This window comes from Podarcis muralis, chromosome 15 (genome assembly GCF_964188315.1).
Source record: "Podarcis muralis chromosome 15, rPodMur119.hap1.1, whole genome shotgun sequence".
In the NCBI taxonomy this organism is placed as follows: Eukaryota; Metazoa; Chordata; class Lepidosauria; order Squamata; family Lacertidae; genus Podarcis; species Podarcis muralis.
In genome coordinates, this window is record NC_135669.1 from 20,876,482 (window position 1) to 20,898,737 (window position 22,256).

The 22,256-nt window shown below is 46.5% G+C and overlaps 1 protein-coding gene across 1 annotated transcript; it reads left to right on the top strand.

Moving 5' to 3' along the window:
* Window positions 1-125: 125 nt before the first annotated feature.
* Window positions 126-20,946, top strand: NLRX1 (NLR family member X1). Its single transcript, XM_028708383.2, has 9 exons — window positions 126-397; window positions 7,118-7,267; window positions 8,538-8,619; window positions 10,182-10,279; window positions 11,357-11,973; window positions 12,785-14,205; window positions 16,229-16,315; window positions 17,741-17,992; window positions 19,113-20,946. Exons 2-9 carry the CDS (start codon window positions 7,144-7,146, stop codon window positions 19,429-19,431), a joined length of 3,000 nt encoding a protein of 999 aa, XP_028564216.2. The 5' UTR covers window positions 126-397; window positions 7,118-7,143; the 3' UTR covers window positions 19,432-20,946.
* Window positions 20,947-22,256: the final 1,310 nt, after the last annotated feature.

Below are 22,256 nucleotides of genomic sequence, written 5' to 3' on the forward strand. Positions count from 1 at the left end.
AAAACGCACACAAATGCACTCTGTGGTAATCCAGCTCCTATCTTGCTCGCCTTCTCTGCTCAATCTTCCCCTCCCTGGTTTTGTGTCCCCCCCCCCCCCTTCTGGAAGCTCTGCCAGCTGCGGGAGAGGCAGTTTGTAAGGCCAAGTGGGAAGGGCTTTCTTTGCAGGAAGTTACGGCTGCAAAATAAACTGACAGAGGGCAGGAGCCTTCACAGAGACAAAAATAAACCGCCGGAGAGGCGAAGAGAAGCTTGTTCTGAATGCAACGCGATCCTCCCAGAGGCCTATTGAAAAAGCAGATCAACACAGACAGACACACGGCAGGCGACAGAAAGACCCTGATGGAACAAAGGGCACGGCTGCACCGGCCGTCCGCTCGGAAGATCCTTCGCCGGAGGTAAAATTTCGCGGTTGGTCAGAGGGGTCACGCCAGTACAGGGCCAACTCTGAGCCGCTTTCCCGCTCTTCTCTCTCGGAGGACTCTGGTGGCAAGGGAGGGTTGGTAAGGGAAGCAGTAAAGTTATCCCAGCTGCCCCGATTCCCTTCGATTTTTCCTTGGTAGGGGCTCAGGGGGGATCATGGCAGGTGTGTCCCAGACAATCTGTTTATTGAGCATGCGTTCTGATTTGCTTCACAAAGTTTTTTTTGTTTTCCCCCCAAAATTTTTTTATTGGTTTTCCAAATTTAAAACAAATATATCAACCAACATAAAAAGAAAACATCAAAAAACAAGCAAGCAAACAAACATATATCCCAACTGTAAAAATTCCACTTTTGTTAACATTGTTAAGTGACTTCCTCGAATCCCCCTAGCTGAGTTTCCATATAAATCATTGCAGCAGTTTTCCAAAACTTGTTTCACATAAAATTTACTTAGTCCAATTAACACCTTCCTTTCTTTTCATTTTAACTTTTATCCATGGTATTCTACAACGTCACATATTTAAATCCTAAGCCAATTTGGTACATACAAGTAATTCTGTTTAAGTTATCTTAACATATTTACCTAAATAATCTTTGAATTTCTTCCATTCCTCTTGATACTCCTCCTCCTTCTGGTCGCAGACTCTTTGGGTCAGGTCATCTAGCTCCGAAAAACCCATCATCTGTTTCACAGAGTTTTAGGTGTCAGCTGTTCGTTCACTATTCATTCTGATTTGTTTCCTGGCAGAGGTGCCAACTTAAATAAAATATTGGGGGTAAGCCCTGCCCCACATAACTGATCATAAGACATGGAGCATACACACAATTTTAATGGCAATGCCCATCAACTATGGGGGGCAGGCCCCCTCAAATATTTTAGGGGGAAGCAAAGGGCCCTCGGCCCCGAAGAGTTGGCTCCTATGCTTCCTGGGAGGTTATATGATGTTGCTTCAAGCAAATGTTGTCCCACATTTTCCTTTGCCTTTCTCTGTCACTTTTCTTATTGCAAAAAGTCTGGAGCGTGGGGGGGGGGGCAGGTTTGTTGCACAAAAGCACCAAATTATCTTGAATTGCACAAGCTGAATTTGCCGGTATGTAATTGAATTTCGTCAAAAGATAGCAAGAGCCTGGAAACGCCCACAGACAACAAAACAAAAAAATGTATATGGTATAATCCTTCAGGTTTTTATCTCCCAAGAGTAGAGGAAAGTGCAAGGTAGCTAAAATGTTAGCTCCCTATATTCCTACTCTCTATATTCCTGGAGATTTAACAAATCCCTCCCTATTGTGATATTTAAGATCAGCTCAAACACCTTGGCTATATTCTCTGAGCACCCAAGTTCTTCAGGCCTTTATCGTTATGGGGAAATCCAGGGGTGGGTGACAGCCCCATAGAGATAGGGGAACCCCCCAGAGTCTTGCCAAAGTGTTGCTATAACTTCTTGTTGTGCTAGCTTTGAATGGCCAGAGTTCATTCATTTTCAAGGCTAGAGGGCAATCCCAAGCTATTAAGGATCACCTATATATCTATATCTATATATCTACAACAAATGTTTGATCAGAGTTCAGGATATCCGAAGGCTCCTGAGCATGTACAGAGTTAATTTTCCTCTTCATGCATCAGAAACAAAACCTAAGCCAAGAATGTAGCTCTCAGAAGTTTGAACCCAAGTATCTCTCCTTTAGAAATGAACCAATAGCTTTAGATTAATTTCATGTTAAAGCTTTGTATACCCCGCTTTTCAAACACTTGTAGTAAAGCAAATCTACAATAAAATTTATTGGAACAAAAAAAGGAATGTCAAAGATGAAATGAAGCAGCGGCAATACACCCCAGCATTAAAAACGAGTGGCTCCTCCAGATAACCCATTTATTCAGCATTTGTTTGAACAAAGTATGTGCAGTGGTCTTTATTGCACATCCATACTGATTTGTTTGCAGAGGGGTTGTGCAACAATGAACATTCATCCCAATTTGCTTGTGTGTTGTTCAGCTGGGCTGAGGAACAACTTACTTGCCCCATCTCCTTGCTGTTTGCCTTGCCTTGCTCAGCACCAAACTTCTCAGCTCCCTTATTCAATTTGAAAACACACATCTCAAGGTAACCAAAGAACAGCAGCAGATACAATTCCTTAGAGACAGGCCTGGATTTACAGGTAATGACAGGTGTGAACAGGCACACTCTCTGATGCTTTAAAGCCTCTCATCTTAACTCTTTGATGCCTGCCATGATGGATTCAGCTGCGTAACTTTAGCCAAGATTCCAGACTCTGTAGCTCGACTTAAGATGTAGTGGCTGAGCCCTGCAGTCTCTAGGATTCTGTTACCAGTTAAGCCAGGGGTACCAGTTAAGCCTAAGGCCCAGGGGCCAGATGCGGCCCAATCGCCTTCTATATCCAGCCCGCAGACGGTCGAGGAATCAGCGTGTTTTTACATAAGTAGAATGTGTCCTTTTATTTAAAATGCATCTCTGGGTTATTTGTCGGGCACAGGAATTCGTTCATTTCTCCCCGAAAAATATAGTCCGGCCCACCACATGGTCTGAGGGACGGTGGACCGGTCCATGGCTGAAAAAGGTTGCTGACCTCTGAGCTAAGCTATAGCCACAGGGCTGCCAGCATGTGCATTTGTTTTAGCTTCTCAGATGTCCACTGGAGTTTTCCCTTTAGCAGGAGGTGGTTGTACAGCAATTGTATTTTTTCTGCCTATCAATATCTGCGCATAACAGCTACCATTAAAAGCGCAAGAGAAGGCAAGGCTGATTTATTCCTGATCAGTTGCAAACCCCTGGACGCACATGAGGATGTAGCAGGTTCTGCAAAATTGAGCCCATTTTTGCATGCATTTGCTCGGAGAAAATCCATGCCTTCTCTCTCCCTCTTTTGCTTATTTGCGAATGATTTGTACCGTGAATTCTGAGAGCAACGTTTAAGCTGCCTGGCCTCAGAGCTCAAATTTCATTTTGTCTTTTTCCCCGCTTTCTAACGGCACAATGTTCTGAGCTGGCCTCTGCACCAGGAATTGCTAAGAGCCCTTCCGTTCCAGGCAAGTTCCAGGCCAGGCCACTGCGGCAAAGCCAGCTGTAAATGTGTCCATCTTTGCCAGCTTGGTGAATTCCTTTAGTGAGCCCTGCTGCTTTAAGGGGAGAGGGAGGAGGAAAGCAGATTATTTTTTCAGCTGGCTGTCAGTGACAGCAGAAAGGCACACAGCAGAGCCACAAACAGGCTGGCATTGTGATGATGTGCAGCCACTGGAGATGGCAGAGAATGAAGCGAGAAAGACCTGCTGATTCGCCTCCAAGGTGCATGTGTGAATTTTACAAAAAGGACCCCCTCTTCTATTCACCTTCTTTCCAGGTTCTCTTCTCTCCTCTGTTTTCCCCTTCCTTCCAAAGGCCTTTCTCTCTTTCTTCTCCCTGCCTTATTTACACAGCTAGTGTTGCCCCTGGTGTACTACAGCTGCATGCAACTTTTACATACATGTAGGAAGCAGGCAGAAGTCAACAGGTGAAGCTCATCAAATTGGGGGTCTCCCAGAATGACAATATGTAGCTTGGTCTGATGCATGTTTCCTGAAAAGTTCATTTTAGTGGGACTTGCTGTCAAGAAAGCGCACGTAAGGTTACTGGGACTAAATGTGTTGGCTGTTTTTCTTTAAAGTTATATTTTTCCTTACTTTGTAGTGGAAAAGTGTAATGAACCATTTTGGGGGCTTGTGTTCAGAGGGCTACGGAGAAGAGACAGTTGCATGGATTATTGTAAGGTTAAAGAAAGTGGAAGAGAGGAGTTGAAGGAAGCATGGAATGGGAGGTGGGAATTTGCTAAAATGAAATTTGGGAATAATCCAGACTGGGGTGATGTTGTTCCGTGCACAGCCATTTGCACCTCGGGCAGTGCAACCGAATTAGCCACCCTCACAAGGTGCACTTCTAAGCCCACCCAGTCTAAAATCCAATCATACTAGCCAAGGTGTGACTATGCCAAGGAAAGATAACTAAAGATAATCCTATTAGGGCGGGGACCCACCCCACCTTGCCATGAACCAAAAGGATTGGCCAGGAGCAACACGTCACTGATCCAATCAACTTTGGAATTCGCTTTGAAGCTTTTATCCCCCAGAGTATAAAAACCAGGCTCCTGAACCCCCTCTTGGCTCCTTTTCTGCTGGGCTCCGCAGGCTGCCTGACGTTCTTCTTGCCGAATTGCTTTGCCCTGGACGAAACCCCGGTCTCTAGTGCTGCATTCTCGCCCCCTGCTTTTCCTCCACTGCCTCCAGTCTCCTGCTTCCCTGGGTCTCTACTTGGTGAAGCAGAAGTCCTTGCTGCAGCCCTTGCTTGTTTCCAGCCTGACTTAGGACTTTCGAAAAGCTCCAGGACTCCTTCTTTGCGATTGTCCACAAGAACTGAAAAGGTACCTTTGGCTTCCTCCCCTGTTTTCTGTTTCCACAACAAATGGTAGCCTCCAAACTTGCTCCTTCTTCCCTGTCTCTGAGAATGTGTGACTGTGTGTTTAGATCTGTTTTTGGCTTCCTACCAGCAGTGAGCATGTGTGTTTTGGAAGCCACCCTCTTGCATCACCTCTTGGCCTCTGTGGGCTTGCTCCTTCTTGGGCATGTGTAGTCAGGGAAGGGCTATGGGGTAGGTCATCTGCCTTGCATGCAGAAGGTCCCACGTTCAATCCCTGGCAACATCACCAGGTAGTGCTGGAGGAGAGACTTACCTGCCTAAAATCTTAGAGAGTCCCTATCAGTCAGTGTAGACCAACTTTGCCCCCACCCCCTGACCACTTGAAAATAGCGGATAGTCCTGGCAGACCACTTAATGATCTTTTCTACCTGTTGTAGCAATTGTAATGTCCTGTGCTGGATGCGTGCAATTTCTAATTAGAATTCTATTTGTAATACAATGAATTACGGCTGGGTGATATATCGCTATATCACCCAAAACCAGTTTGCAGTCTATATCATGATATCGGTTTCATAATATTTGACCTGGCAATATATCGCAAATCATGATGTGTCTTAGGGCTGGGCAATATATCGCCCAAAACCAGTTTGCAGTCCATATCATGATATCGGTTTCATAATATTTGACCTGGCAATATATCGCAAATCATGATGTGTCTTAGGGCTGGGCAATATATCGCCCAAAACCAGTTTGCAGTCCATATCATGATATCGGTTTCATAATATTTGACCTGGCAATATATCGCAAATCATGATGTGTCTTAGGGCCGGGCAATATATCGCCCAAAACCAGTTTGCAGTCCATATCATGATATCGGTTTCATAATATTTGACCTGGCAATATATCACAAATTGTGTGTGTGCTATGCAAAAAAAATCATGATGTGGGGAAAACTGTGAAGCCAGCCAGTGCTTCTCTCGATTCCTGCAGCCCCTGATAACTCTTCTGGCTCAGCTCTCCCCTGCCTCATGCAGGGGGCAGAGAACAACAAGAGCAGGCACCGGCAAAAATCACAGTGCAGGAAAAACCAGACCCAGCCAATGCCTCTACATAGCTCCATTCTTATTTGAGACATTGTGGTATATCAGTATATTGCGATGTTTAGCAGGTGATTGTATCATGATGTTGAAAACGAGATATTTCCCAGCCCTGCAATGAACTGCAATATAAAAGAAGCAATAAAATTACAATTAGAAATGAACACGAGTATTTAATGCAGGCATGCTGTGGACCACATTTTGGGGACTTCTGGCATATAATAGCTCGGTTGTTTGATTTGGTACAAGGCAACTTCCTATGTCCCTGTAGTTTAGAATTAGCGAATTCTCCCAAACTATTCTCTTGAGTCGTTCCCCATAGTAGAAATCTACTGTTTGCTGAGCTATTCCCCACTGAAGGGTTAAATGTGTATACTGTGTTTGATTCTTTCTGTGTTCGCCGTGAACATTCTCCCCATTCTAAGATCTGTGTTAGTGCAAGTTTCTAGATAAAACCTGCTATTGCTGCTGTCTGGAGTTCCTAATTTGTGAGACTCCTAGAATGTGTGCATGTGAAACCCAGGTCTACCAAGGAGGATGGGGAGGAAACTATAATCCTCAAATAAAGGGTGGTATATAAATTTAATAAATAAAATAAATAATAAAATCAGAACCGTCTGTGAGACCTCTGGTTCCACCTGCCATTAGCTCCCCTGCCACTCACCCCACCTTTCCCAATCTACAGTGGGCTCTGAATCGGCAAATTCAGGTTGCTCAATTAACGTTGATTTTGCACTATTGTGCAGCAAGCTTGCTCCCCTCCCCATCCCCCAAAGGTGAGATTGTTTACTGTAAGGAAAGTGACAGGTAATTTGCTGTGGGAGATAATGCTTGTTTGATGCAACGCTGTCTAATCTCCCCATAATCAAATCAAGATGAATGCTCATTAAAGAATAGCTCTGCCTACAATCAAATCATGCTAAATGGTCATTAAACAGCTTGTCCTGAAGTGACCCTACAGTATTGATGTGAGCTGTTTGGAGGAAGGGAATTATCTGAAAGAAGTGAGAGAGAAATATATAGTATAAAATAGATATAGTGACAGAGGCAGGCTTGCTCAGGAGACCCCTGGCCCCCAAGCTATGCCTCAGTGACGAGATTTTCGCAGATCTTGTTTATCAGATTCTGGGGGACAGGGTGGTGGTGAAAATTCCAGGTCTGATTTCCGGCCTTTTTACGTGTGTCTTCCAGTTGAAAGGCAGGTTCCTTCTGCCACCATGCCGTTCAGGAGATGGCCGTCCCAGGCGGGGAGCAGCTGGAGCAGGCTGAAGCAAATAGAGGCCAAGCAGAAGGCCGGCAGAGGCGTTGTAGCTTCCGCGATGCACCTGGACTCGGCGCTAGGTAAGGCAGAGTTCAGTCTCCAGGGCCCTGCTTTCAGAGTTTGGAAATGGCCAAAGTAGCAAGAGTGCCTCTGAGCACGTTTGTTCTCTGGGCAGGGTGTCTTTCCTTCCTGCTCCTTATCCTTAAAAACCCCCTCTCTCAATGCCTAGGGGGTGCAGAGGTGATGGCTCCCCTTTTGCGGAATGCTTTCCCCAGAGAAACGCACCTGGCACCATTGTTGTCTGGTTTTAGTTGCCAGACATTTTTTTAAAAAATCATTTGCTCTCTCCTTTTAACCTTAATTTGGAGGGTAGCTGGTTATGTTTGTGATCTTTATATTCCACTCATCCTTTTAAGTGGGTTGGGCAGGATTTCTTTTTGTGATAGATAGATTAGATATATGATAGATAGATATAGATAAATGATAGATAGATAGATGATAGATAGATAGATAGATAGATAGATAGATAGATAGATAGATAGATAGATAGATAGATATAGATGGATAGATGATAGATAGATAGATAGATAGATAGATAGATAGATAGATAGATAGATAGATAGATGATAGATAGATAGATGATAGATCTGCACTTTGGAGTCTTCTTTTATTGCTGTTTTTATAGTTGTTTTTAACATTTTTTGTTGTTCCTATTTTTATTCTGTAAGATGCTTTGAGACACTTAGGTTTAAAAAGTGATGCATAACTGTAAAAAAATAATTAATGTATTAGGTAATATTGCATTAAAATATGTATATTAGGAGAAAAATTTACACTAATGCTGATGAATTTTCATGCCAACTTTTTTTTAAAAAAATGCAAACTGATATGGAAATATAGAGAACTGAATTTAAGACTGCAAAAATTAAAAACAGAGAAACTAAACTTCAGCCTTCCCTCTCCCTACTTTTCCTTTAAGGCTTTCCTTAAAGCCCACCTGTGAAGCCTTTGACATGTCCCCTTCAACCTCATCTGCCACTGAAATTAAGCCCAAGTGCATGCTCCTTGGGGCAGAGACCTTCCTCCTTCCATATTCCTAAGGACTAGAAACATGCTTTTGATTTTACACATAAGATGGGACTGAACTTGGGTCCTATTGAAATCAACAACCCATTCATTTCAGTTAAGAGAACTAAGTTCAGCTGATTTAGTCTGGATCCAGCTACCTTACACGTGGTTCTGTGGCTTTGTTTCTCAAGTTAGGTTTATAATAGGTAAATAATAAGTAGTGATATGTAAATAATATAAACCAATGCTGTAATAACTTTGTCCTGGAATCTCTCCTTGAAGGCGCTGGGAACCGCCTGGTCCTCAAGAGGATCCTGCATGTGGACCGGACCTTGTTCTTCTTAAGATCAGCATCTCCTGTCAGGTAAGGATGCCCTGCTGGGGTACTGAACTCTTGGCAACCTAGAACACGAGTGGGGAACCACAGGCCCAGGGTCCAAATGCAGCCCTCCAGCCTTCTCTACCTGGCCATTGGAACTTTAATCAGGCCAGGCCCCTTATATGCCCTGCTATGCATATAAGTGTTTTTGACTGGCTGGAAGGTGTCCTTGATCTCTGAGAATGCCTCTCGCTTTTCTGGACAGAGGTTAGAGAGAGGTGTGTGAATGGGTGCAGAGGCTAGCCTGCTGTACAAAGGGGCCCATTTTGATTGGACTACAGTGCCCAGGGTCCTTGACCATTGGCCAATCTGGCTTCTGGGGCTGATTAGAGTTAGAGTCCGACAACACCCCTTCCTTGATTAGATAAAGAAGTGGTTCCCAATTAGCAAAGTACTGTGAACGCCCTGTTAAAGCCAACCCACAAACCCCCTACTTTTGGTATTTTTTTGTTATGTGAATGGTGTCACCATACCCTCCAACATGTCCCAGTGATGTGAGTTTTTTGAGAACACGGTGCCCAAGAAATGTGCATTTTGGGGTGCTACAATCTCGTTCAAGACACGGCTAACCCCCTGGATGGGTTATGTGGACCCCCTAGAGTCTACGGACCACCAATTGGGAACCACTGAGACAATGCAAGGGAAGACTTTTTGAACATTCAAAAGTGTTCTGTTACTTTTATACAGTCATACCTCGGCTCCCGAACGCCTTGGGAGTCGAGCGTTCCGGCTCCCGAACGATCGAAAACCAGAAGTGAGTGTTCCAGTTTTCGAACGTTCTTTCAGAAGCCGAACGTTCGGCAGGGCTTCTGATTGGCTGCAGGAGCTTCCTGCAGCCAATCAGAAGCTGCACTTTGTTTTCCGAACGATTTGGAAGTCAAACGGACTTGCGGAACAGATTCCGTTTGACTTCCAAGGTACGACTGCATCTGCCTTTCTCCATATTTACTTTTATCATCTCTTGCTGCTTTGCTAGCCATTTATGGTGGAGATCTGTCTGTCTGTCTGTCTGTCTCTCTATCCAGACATAGGAAGCTGTCCACAGTCTGTTCTTTCTGGAAACAACAGAATACATTTTTGTTTGTTTGTTTGTTTTCAAGCTCTAGAATGCATTTGTATTTGTAAAAAAACAGAGCTGCCAGCCTGAAAGGGGTTCCCTTTTCCTTAGCCACCTGGGGCCAAATACCTCACATTTTCTTTTCTTTTCTTTTCTTTTCTTTTCTTTTCTTTTCTTTTTTTGAATAAACATTCACAAACTTTTTATTGATAATAATCAGTTAAATGATTTAAGGATTTATTTATTTATTTATTTATTTATATTAAATAAATTTTATTAGTATTTTCCACACAACAACAACAACACAAAAAATATCGAAAAATAACAATACACAACACACAAAAACCAACATTCGAAAAACTAAAAAAGCAACAACAGCAAAAAACAAATCCATATCTTACAAGTTAATAATATAAACACTAAAAAAAAAGTTAATAATATAAACACTAAAAAAAAATACCTCACATTTTCTTTCCTCTCTCTCTTACAGGGACTTTGTCTGTCATGTGGGAGGAACCCAGGGGTTCCCAACTCAGCCAACCTCCCCCAGACCAAGCCAGCCAGCACTGAAGAATGTGCCCACCTCTGGTAAATCCACTACTTTATGTTTCTAAGGAGCGATGCTGTTGCTGATCACTAATCTGGACCAGGGAACACAACTAGATTGCCTGGCGGGGGTGGAGTGGGACATGCCTACCACTGCCATTGGGGTCTGGGCAAAAACCCTTCGTGGTTTTCTCTTTTTAGCCGTGCGCAAGAGATTTATGCAATTCTGCAATTACATTCAAACTTGCAATTTGATATTGAGGTGTAGAAATGAGCAGCTTGGGGACCTTCGCTTTGGTTATTTTTAATTTTTAAAAGCAGGTTTCTATTTCTGATGAATAAGAAGGGATGCTTGAAAGCTGGGATGAAGAGCCTTTTCTGGCTGGGGGCGGGGGCAGATCTTAATCTCTCCAACCCCTGACAGGTTGGTTCCAACAAACGACTAGGGATGCCATAGTGACGTCAGGTGATGCTGTGCTTTGAAGCCCCGCTTGCCAGGACTTCAAAGCACAGCGCAGGGCTTTCAAACAGCCTTTTGTAAACATCTCATGGTGATCCTTTGGTTTACAGATTCTTTGAAGTTAAGGGGCAACAAAGGACTTTCAGACATCCACGTGCTGCTCTTTGAACCTCCAAAAATCACAAAAGAGCAGTGGAGGGATGTTAGCAAAGGGCTGATTGAAAGTCTTTCCCCTAACATCATTGTGCTGCTTCTTAATCCCCTGAAATTTGGAGGTTTAAAAAGCAGTGCAGGGCTGTTTGGGAAACGGCTTTCAAACAGCCCTTTGAACATGCAGTTTTCCAGTGGAAACTGCTTTTTCCTGCATGAGCAAATAGGAACCTGGCTTGCTCCAGCAAAGGAACAAACTGTGCACTTACCTGCATTGACATTGTGTATGGCTAACGGGGAGGATGTGTAAACATCCCGCAAGCAAATCATGATGAATGCAGGAGGAATGTTCATTGACGTGCAACCTCTCTGCAAACAAATCAAAACAAATGCTCAATAAACCCTGGATCTAATCTAACCTCTCTATAAATGTTGTGCTAGCAAATCGGAACCAATGTGCAATAAATATGTCACCCAGGAGCCCTAACTCTCACTTTTCTCCTCCGCAGAAGCCATCCAGAAACACCGCAAAAACCTCTCTGACTGGTTCCGCCAGCAGCCAAACGAGGAGCGTCAGTTTGGCCCGTCTTTCTCACTAGACACAACCCACGTGGACCCCGTGATTCGGGAGAGCTCCCTGGAGGAGATCCTGAAGCCTTCTCCTGAGATGACCATCCAGAACCAGCTGCAGGCCTCCCGTAGCCACACCATTGGCCTCCAGAACCTCTTTGACGTGGACGCCTGCGGGAATCAGGTGAAGAACGTGGTCCTCTATGGCACGGTGGGCACCGGGAAGAGCACCCTTATCAAGAAGATGGTGATGGACTGGTGTCACGGCCGCCTCCCGCGCTTCGAGCTGCTCATCCCATTCTCCTGTGAGGACCTTTCCCAGGGCAGCGCACCCATCTCCTTGCGGCGCATGATCACCAAGAAATACCTTCATCTCCGGGAGCTGGTGCCCATGTTGGGTTCCAGCCACCTCAAGGTGCTCTTCATCCTCAATGGCCTGGACCGCCTCAATCTAGACTTCCGCCTGGCACACACAGAACTCTGTTGCGACCCCAACGAGCCGATTCCTCCATCCGCCATTGTGGTCAACCTGCTGAGGAAATACATGATGCCAGAGGTTTGTGTTCAGGGGAGATGGTTCTTTATGTATTTAGAGCCTTTGAACCCGCTGTTCCACCCAAAAGCTTCCCAGAGTGTCAATTAAACAAGACAGACCCTGCCCACGAGCTTACAATCTAAAACATACACAGCACACAAGGAAAAGGGGATAGGGAGGGTAGAGGGGGGGAAATTGAACTCAGACACCAATTCTTACTTAAACAATTGTTCTTATAATGACTGGCTGGCACAGTTCAGAGGCAGGAGGCATCCGATGGGGTTTGATGCCTTCGGCAAAGCTGATGGATTGAGCTCAGCTTCCCATCTTTCATGCTGGTGGAACGGGTGGCTCCCTGAGTGAGACCGCTCGCCTCTTTCCCTTGAGATCCACAAATGGTAGATGCTTAGAGAGAGAATCAGCAGCAGAATGCAGTCGCCTTCAGCAAACAAAAACCCATTTAATGGTGGTCCATTAAATTAAAATACAGCTGAGGAGCCTGTGGCCCTCCATATGTTGTCCAACTCCCTTCATCCCTGACCATTGACCATGCTGGTGGCCAAGGCAGCTGGAAGTTGAAGTCCTACACATCTGGAGTGCCAGAGGTTCCCCATTCTCTGGCATAGACAATTCTGAGCTGGATAGACCAACGGTCTGACTCGGAACCCAGGGGTAGAAAACTACCATTACGTTCTCAACTGACAGTCAGTGTCAACAATACTGAGCTAGATGGAAGAGTGTTCTGCCTTGGTATAAGGTAGCTCCCTAGGTTCTATGTCTTGTGTTCTGACCTTGGATTTCATTGACCAAGCCATGTCTCCTGTCTCTCCAGGCGAGCATCATCGTCACCACACGGCCCTCGGCGGTGCGCCGCATCCCCAGCAAGTTTGTGGGCCGCTACGTCGAGGTCTGTGGCTTCTCCGACATCAACCTCCAGAAGCTCTACTTCCATTTGCGCCTGCGTAGGCCTGAGTGCCTCGGGGCCTCTGGCCCTCCAACGGCGGAGGAAGCAAACGAGCAGGACAACTTGGTGGAGATGCTGTCCAGGAACTTGGAGCGGCACAACCAGATTGCAGCCGCCTGCTTCTTGCCATCCTACTGCTGGCTGGTTTGCACCACGTTGCACTTCCTTTACTTCACCAAGTCAGTGCCCCCCACTCAAACCCTCACCGGGATCTACACCAGCTTCCTGCGGCTCAACTTCAGCGGGGAGGTGCTGGACAGCACGGACCCGTCTGACATCTCCATGATGAAATACGTGTCCAAAACAGTGGGCAAGCTGGCCTACAAGGGGGTGATGTCCCGGCAGACCTCCTTCTCGGAAGAGGACCTGCGGCGCTGCTTTGAGGTGGAGATGAAGACGGAGAGTGAGCTCAACCTCCTGAATGTTTTCCGCAGAGACGTCTTCAGCTTCTTCCTGACGCCCAGCGTGCAGTCGGGCAAGGAGCACACCTTTGTCTTCACCATCCCTGCCATGCAGGAGTACCTGGCGGCCCTCTACGTGGTCCTGGGCGAGAAGAAGACCCTGGGGCAACGGGTGGGCAAGGAGATCTCCGAGATCATTGGCAAGGTGAGTGAAGATGTGACTGTGGTCCTCAGCATCGTCTCCAAAGTCTTGCCTCTGCGCGTCCTGCCGGTGCTCTTCAGCCTCATCAAGGTCTTCCCCCGCTACTTCGGCCGGTTCACCAGCAAGGACCGCGACACCATCGCTCACACCATGGCGGTGGAGATGTTCAAGGAGGAGGACTACTTCAACGACGACGTGTTGGACCAGATCAACTTCAGCATCCTTGGGGTGGAAGGTCCCATGCGCCATCCGGACGAGGCTTCGGACGACGAGGTCTTCGAGCTCTTCCCCATCTTCATGGGAGGGCTGCTGTCACGGCGCAACCGGGCCATCCTGGACCAGCTCGGCTGCTCCATCAAGAACCTGGCAGCCTTTGAGATCGCCAAGGCCATGAAGAAGACGGTCATCCGCAACAGCCGCAAGGGCTTGCCGCCGTCCGAGCTCATGGACTACCTCTTCTTCCTGCACGAGTTCCAGAATGAACGCTTCACAGCCGAGGCCGTCCAGTCCTTGAGGACCATCAACCTCTCCTCTGTCAAGATGACCCCTCTCAAGTGCTCCGTCGTGGCATCTGTCGTGGGCACCACCAGTCATGAAGTGGAGGAGCTGAACTTGGCCTCTTGCCACCTCGACATCAACAGCCTGAAGATTCTCTTCCCTGTCTTGCTGCGGTGCAAAAAACTCCAGTGAGTGTTGGTTGGTTTATTGAATTTACATCCTGCCTTTCCTCCCCAAGGAACCCAAAAAGACAATTTAGAAACAAAAGCACAGCAAAAACATTTCTAAAATAGTTTAGAACTTTCTATACTAAACTTTGCTGACCTTTAAAGCCCTAAATAGCCTCGGCTAAGTATACCTGAAGGAGCGTCTCCACCCCCATCATTCAGCCTGGACACTGAGGGCCTTCTGGTGGTTCCCTCACTGCGAGAAGTGAGGTTACATGGAACCAGGCAGATGGCCTTCTCGGGGGTGGCACCCGCCCTGCGAAATGCCCTCCCATCAGGTGTCAAGGAAATAAACAATTATCTTTTAGAAGACATCTGAAGGCAGCCCTGCTTAGGGAACTTTTTAATGTTTGATGTTTTATCGTGTTTTTAATATTTTGTTAGAAGTCGCCCAGAGTGGCTGGGGAAACCCAGCCAGATGGGCAGGGTATAAATAATAAATAATTATTAAAGCAATTACAGTTAGAAACACACTTCCCATCCAATATTATTGAGGTCCCAGGAACAGTATTCTTCAGCCAACCAAATGCCTGGGTAAGCAGGAATGTTTTCAAATTCCTCCTGATAGTTAATAACAATGGAGGCAGGTGTGCCCCAGTAGGGAGGGCATTCCACAACCGGGGAACCACCACTAAAAAGGCCCCGCCATGAGTCAGTACCAACTGGGCACATCCCCGTGTTGACACCACCAAAGAAGCCCCCCGTGCTGATCATAGGGTCCAAGATGGTTGGATTATGTATCCAACGTTGCCCTAAGGAGAATTGTTATGTCAGGGCAAGGATTTAAGTTTGCCCAATGGAACTTGCCCTTCTCTTCCCACACATGTCCTGTATCCTCCCCTATATATGCTCTGAAGGGCTGGAGGGACCCCTAGAACTGATTTTGCAGGGCATGAGTGGGGGGGTGGGGGTGGAGAACCCATGTTGCTGGAGCATAAATCCTTGCATGGATGGAGTGAGTTAGTTAGATACCGCCCAGAATGTTCCAGAGTGACTTAGCACTTTGTTCACAAGCTCACATGACCAAGCTGTTGCTCAAAGACAAGCTCAGGTTGTAGAAACATAGGAAGTTCCTTTGTACCGTCCAGCCCAGTATCTTCTACTCTGACTTGCAGAGGCTCGTCAGGGTTTCAGGCAGAGAACGGTCTTTCCCAACCCTTGCTTCTTGCCATCTTAGAAATTGGCAATGGCAGATTTTCTGCCTCTGGGCTATGGAGGACCCCTTTTCCACCCCAGATTCCACCAGGAAAAACACCCACTGAGTAGACCTAAAGAAATAAAGAGCCATGGCTCCTTGCTTTCAGCGGGTCTACTCTGAGTAAGACTTAGCTGGATACAGTCCCATGTCCTAACAATTTGTCAGGTTCGTTGTAATGTGTCTTCCCACCGCAAGGTCACCACAGGCGACCAGGAATTTCATGCAGGCGAATGCATGGAATTTCATGCAGGCTGCCAGAGGAGGAATGGACTGCTCCATTACTCCTCCATTAGCCCACCTGGGAGAAGCCCACAAAAAGGATGTTTCCCCAAGCTTTGAATCACAGACCCTCCAGATGTCCCTGTTTTCCAGGAATGTCCCTGATTTAGAGAAGCCGTCTTGGTTTCTGATTTGATCCCAAAATGTCACACTTTTCCTTAGGATGTCCCTATTTTTATTGTAGAAATGTTGGGTGGTTATGGAGTTATTCGACCACCTAGCCGTCTGGAGGCAATCCTGTATACAGAATATTTTTTTAAAAGTTTTATTATGCTTTTATATATGTTGGAAGCTGCCCAGAGTGGCTGGGGTAACCCGGAAAGATGGGTGGGATATAAATAGTAAAATTATAATTGTGGAATGAGATGTCCCTATTTTCACTGGAGAAATGTCAGAGAGTATGCATTCTTGCCTTTCACCAGAGGGTGGCAAACTGTGATTAGGAAGGGAAAAGAGGAAGGAAAAAAGCAAACTGATTTTTTTTGGTGTGTGTGTGTCTTCCCTCAGCTTGCAACTCAACAGCCTGGGGCCAGAAGCATGCAAGGAGATCAGGGACCTGCTGTTGCACGAGAAATGTGGTGTGAGTACCCTAAGGTGAGTGTGAACAGGGAGACTGCAAGTCCCACAGAGAGGAAAGGGTGCACTCTGTCCCTAAATCTCTCCCAACCCCCCCCCCCAAACAGTTTGGTAGAGCAAAACGAAAGGAATTCTCATCCAAATAAAAGCTGGAGAATCAGATTATTATTATTATTATTTCCAGCCTTTAGTAAGGAAGCCCAGAGCAGCAGGAAACACACCTATAAAACAATACCCTTTTTTTAAAAAGCGTTTTGTTGTCTCCTGTGCTTGTCCTGGGCCTGACTGAGGTGCATTCATTTCAGTGAGTCTACTCTTGAGTAGAACTGAGATAGATACAGTCCAACTCTGGATGTCAACATCCCGCTACACCTTTCAATTTGAGGTTTGGGGTGTTTTTTTAATTAAAAAAACCCTGCAATCAAGCTGCAAATAAAATTTATTAAATAAAATAAGTAAATAAATTTCCCACAGTGCCCAGGTGGTCATGGAGTCAAAGTGCATTGTGGGGCATCAGTAGAGCAGCCAGATTCTGCTGCCTCCTCACTGCAGCTCTGAACCGGCTGCTCTTGCTAACTTTTAAAGAAAAGGCAGGAGGTTCTCCTTATGGTTCTCTTGCAGTCAAGTGTCTAGTCAACTTTGTCTCTTTGAATCCAGGATGAAACCCCTACACGCGTTTACGCAGAGTAAATGCCACTGAGTTTTCGCTGGGATTGCCTTCCCTCTCAGTGTGCAGAGCGACGCAGACTTGACTTCTTTAACAGAGCTAGCTTGGTCTGGCGTTCTCATCTCAAACTGCTGCTTTCTGACAGTTTAATCAGCACAGAATTGATTTGTCAAACTGTCTACCTCCTTGCATCTATCCATTGAAGCAGACTATAGGGAACCTTGATTTCCCTTCCCATGAATTCCTGCGTGTCTCCCAAGCAGCGAGTCCTGGGCCATATTCCAAGGCATGCCCACCCATTACATGCAAGAGGGATGGCAAACCTGTCAGACTTCATTGCAAACCTGCATGAACAGGGCCCCCGGCCCTATCGTTGAGTAGGGGGAGGCAGTGGCTTCAGCAGGCTCTTCCTCTGTGGGCAGCTCTTCCCGCTGTCTTTTCACTGGGGCATGTTTTGCTGTTGGTTTAGGAACCTTAACAAGAAACTGTTTCCAGTCCCAAAGGTGCTTGAATTGAGATACCCAGAGTGCTCCTTTCAAAGTCACAAAGGTGCCCGGACAGCCTGCACGATAAATATATGATGAATAAATTAGGGCAAAAAATAAAACTTCTGGAAAACCCACTTTGAAAATGACTGTTTTAGACCACGAGTAGGAAATGTGACAATTATTCATCCTCAAACAGCTGAACACTGTTGATGGACCTTATCTGTAGGGTCACAACCTTGGCTAACCCAACTTTCACTGTCTGCTCTTCTTCATTTTTGCCACTTGCAGGCTGGCGGACAACCCCTTGACAGAGCAGGGTGCCCAGTACCTCGCTGAAGGCCTTGCTGGCAACACCTCTTTGACCCACCTGTCGCTACTGCACACCTCGCTGGGGAACCGGGGCGTGGAGGTGATCACCCAGCACTTGGCGCAAAACCAGCACCTGCAGGAACTCGACGTGGCCTACAATTCGGTGTCCGACGCAACTGCCCTCGCCCTGGTGGAGGAGGCCAAGAGGCACGCCACTCTGGAAACTGTCCAGTAAGTCTCAGCATCCTTTTCTGCCACTTCCTAGCTTAATATACTTATGTACGCAGGCACAGAGGCAAGGGAATAAGCTCTTGGGTAGCTAATGATTTTCCGCAGGGGCCATACTTTGAACGGTCTGCTCAGCCAATGCCTTGGCCAAAAGAACTTAGGTTCTATCGTCCATTACTAGGGATGGGGGAGGCATTCAATTCAGTTCTCATATAAAGGTGAACGTACAGAATTTGCACCTTCTGATGCAGTACATGAGCTGAAATGCAGACATCCTTTATAGAATTGTAGAGTTGGAAGGGTCATGTTGTCCAACTTCCTTTGAAATCCAGAGTTCTCTGAATTTTGCAGTGTGGCTGTCTAGCAGAGCAGTGTGTAAAGAAATTAATATTGTAGGGTAAAGTTTGCCTAAAAATAACATTTCTACTGATGAACATAGCATAGTGATACACTTTATACTAGGGGAAAATGCTTTGCAAAGATGTGTTTATTAGACAAAGGTGCATACAAACATTTATATTAGGAGAAATTTGCAATAAAATGTGCCGTGAATTTTCAACTTTAAAAATCCCAAACCTTTTTTTTTTGGGGGGGGGGGGACAGGATAAGTGGCTGTAGCTTTTTAAATGGCGGTGGGGATTTCCTCTCCCAAATTTGTCAGAAATTGATGCACATCTGCGTTCTAGCTAACTGCCTAAGTCTGGGTCCATGCATGTGGGTGGGAGAAAAGACTGCACCACTTTGGACTGCAGGTGAGGGGGGCACTCCTTTTGGATACTTCTCTGGGGGTTTTTTTGTATTTTTTTACCATTTTCCTGCATATAGAAAGCTAATATCTCAAAGTGAGAGATCATAGCCCTTTGCCTACTGAGCTGGCTTTCTATTTGCAGGGACGTTTCGACATAAATAGTTGTTCAGAAACGTGGCTCTCTCCCTCCCACCCCTCTACCTCTTGTGGGCCGAAATGGTGCAGCCCATTCTAAAACTCCACCCTGTTAGCACCACCTTCTGCTGCCGGCGTTGGTTACTGCCTCAACATGGTGGCTCCTCCAATTGGCTGTTTCTTCTTGGGCACAGAGGCCTTTCCCGCCTACTTCAGCTTTCTCCCTTTCCTTCCCTCCAGCTTGTACTTCAACGACATCAGTGAGGAAGGCAAGCAGGCCCTCCATGCGCTGCGCAAGGAACGCGACGGCATCAAGGTGCTCATCTTCCTGACGATGGGGGCCGACGTCTCCGACTACTGGGCCGTCATCCTGAACGTAGTACAGAAGAACTTGCCCGTCTGGGACCGGGACCGGGTGAGGCAGCACCTCGGCCTGCTCCTGGAGGACTTGCGGTGCAGCCGCCGGGAAACGGCCAATCCTTGGAAGAAGGCCAAGTTCATCCGCGTGGAGAACGAAGTCAAGCGGATGCTGGGAGACCTTCAGCAGGGCACTTCCTAGTGCTCCACTCCTGCTGGAATCTCCTGGAAAAAGCGTGTGCTTGTTTCTTCTAGTTTGGAAAAGGCAAACGCCAGTAAAAAGTGTTGAGCAGCAGGGTGGGTACAAACAAGCCATTACACAGCAGATACATCCGGGTTGAGCGACTGCCTTCATGCCTTGCCTTGTGAGCTTCCTGCAGCTGCCTGATTGGCCACAGTAGGATACAGGATGCGGGGCTACATAGACCTTGGGTCTGTTGCGACAGGGATCTTCGGATGTTCTTATGAGCAACACTCAAGCAGGGCTGCTGCCTTCATGCCCTGCCTGGGAGCTTCCTGGAGCCATCTGATTGGCCACTGTGAGAAGACGTTTCTGGGCTACATGGACCTTTGGCCTGTTCCGACGGAGATCTTCTGATGTTCTTAGGAGCCTGGCTTCCTTCCACCTTCACAATGCATGTGGCAGATATAATACCACCATTCAAACTCTGATTCCACGGTCCATCTCCCACATCTCATATTTCGGATAAGCTGTGTGCCTTAATATGTACCGTATTTTTGTGTGTATAAGACGATGCTTTTTTGCTAAAAAAAAGAGAGAGGCAAAAATTGGGTGTCGTCTTATACACGGATAGTGAATACAGAGGGGGGACGTGCGATTAATGGCAGCAGCAAGCAGGAGATTGACAGCGGCAATTCGGCGGGTGATTGGTGGCTACGGCAAGGCCTGCTGGTGATTGGCTGCAGCTGCGGCAATTGGGCAGGCAGTTAGCGGCTGTGGCAAGTGGGCGGGTGGGCTGTTGGTGGCAGTGAGCGGGCAGACAATTGGCGACTGCAGCGACATGTGCGATCGGCAACGGCTGTGGCAAGTGATCAGCAGTGGCGGGCAGGCAGGTGACCGATTGGCGGAAGTGACCTCACCCCCCAAAAAAAGCTAAACAATTTAATTTCTTAATTTTGGGTTAAAAAAATTAGGGGTCGTCTTATACACAGAAAAATACGGTATATATGTATTTCATCTATGCATATTCATTTAAATGTTTATTTGCTACTTTATTGGTGTGAGCCAGCGTGGTGTAGTGGTTAAGAGCAGTGGACTTGTAATCTGGTGAACTGGGTTCACTTCCCCGCTCCTCCACATGCAGCTGCTGGGTGACCTTGGGCTAGTCACACTTCTTTGAAGTCTCTCAGCCCCACTCACCTCACAGAGTGTTTGTTGTGGGGGAGGAGGGGAAAGGAGAATGTTAGCCGCTTTGAGACTTCTTCGGGTAGTGATAAAGCAGGATATCAAATCCAAACTCTTCTTCTTCTTTCGTTTTTAATTCAATAATGCAAAAGAGAATTTAGAAGTCAAAACATTGCTCCCAGGTGGGTGGGGAGCTGTGTTTGTGATGTCACAGGCATATGCCAATCTGTTCTGTGCAGTGTTGCTAAAAAGCTGTAGAACTGATTTTTACCCAGAGCCTGATCGCCCGGAAGAAAAAACTGAACAGCATGCAGTGGGTCAGTTCCAGACTGATCCCACTCTCCAATAAGATATTGTGTGTACCCATATAGATACAGACCCTGTGGGAGCCAGGGAACCCTCTTTCTGACTGCTCAGCAAAGGGAGGTGATGCTGAATGAAACCGTTCTCAGCATCCCCACCCGCTATGCATATGAGGTGCTGATTTCCAGGGAAAGGCTGAGTTGAGGACCACAGTTAGCTGTGCACTGGCAAAGCTGGCTTTTGTGTGATCAAAGTGAGGGGGTGCTTCTGTGTTGCCTTAAGGAACACAGCCTTCCTAGTGACACCGCTTCTCTCCAACCTCTGCCATCAATTCTAAACACAAATACCTCATGAGCTATGCTTCCTTCCCCGCAGTGGAGCAGCTCCTCAGCTTTTCAGTTTCATGACTTCACACATGGAATCCGCCAGTCGTTTTTGGGGCCAAGCACTAAAATGGTTCGTTTTTATCACTGAGGACTAGTGGCATGCAGATTCTGGTAGTTCATAGCCCTGCTGGGGCTTCTTCCCTTTGCTTGTTGCGGCTGTCCTATAGCTATGCAGCGTGTGAGTCATTCCCACCCACTGTCTCCCTAGCGATTGGATCGATTCTTTCGAAAAATCAGAAAAGTGGCAATTGCCTTGGCTCTGTTGTTCATCTCATGCCAAGCTTCTAGGCTGGGGTTCGGATTGTGTCCTTGGGGGTGGAAGCAGCAAACATGAAAAAGGGCTGTGGAGTGGGGGGCTCTTATTTGTTATGTTTGTTTCTGTAAATTGCTTTGAGTTCGCTTTCCTGTGAGGGAAGCAACTTATTATTATTATTATTATTATTATTATTATTATTATTATTCACAGTTGTTCCGCCATTGTGCCTCCTTAAAAATAAAAGCACTTTGTTTCAACAGAACACATCTGTTCCTGTGCCTCCTTTTGATACAGTCATCAAAAAATTCTAAATAGGTTTTTGGGGGTTGGGGGGGTTTGCTTTATCTGCCGGTATGGAGTCCAGCTGCTATGGGGTGAGAGCTGGTTAGAAAGACAAAAGGAAGTTCTATTTCGGACAACACATAATGAGCTGGCGGAACTCAATACCGCAAGACGCAGAAATGGCTAGTGGCCAGAACAGCTTTTCAAGGGGGGTGAGGTTGTGGCAGACAGGAACCAGCAGCTCTTCGCTATGAAAACTACAGAGAGCCTCCAAAGCCAGAGGCAATATACCTTGGAATTGGCTGGGGATTAAAAAAAAAAGTCTGTATTATGAGTTTTCAGGAAACATCTGGTTGAGCATTGAAGGAAATGGGATGCTGGATTAGGTAGTTCAGGTGTGGGGGACCAGATGCTGCTGAACTACAATTCCCATC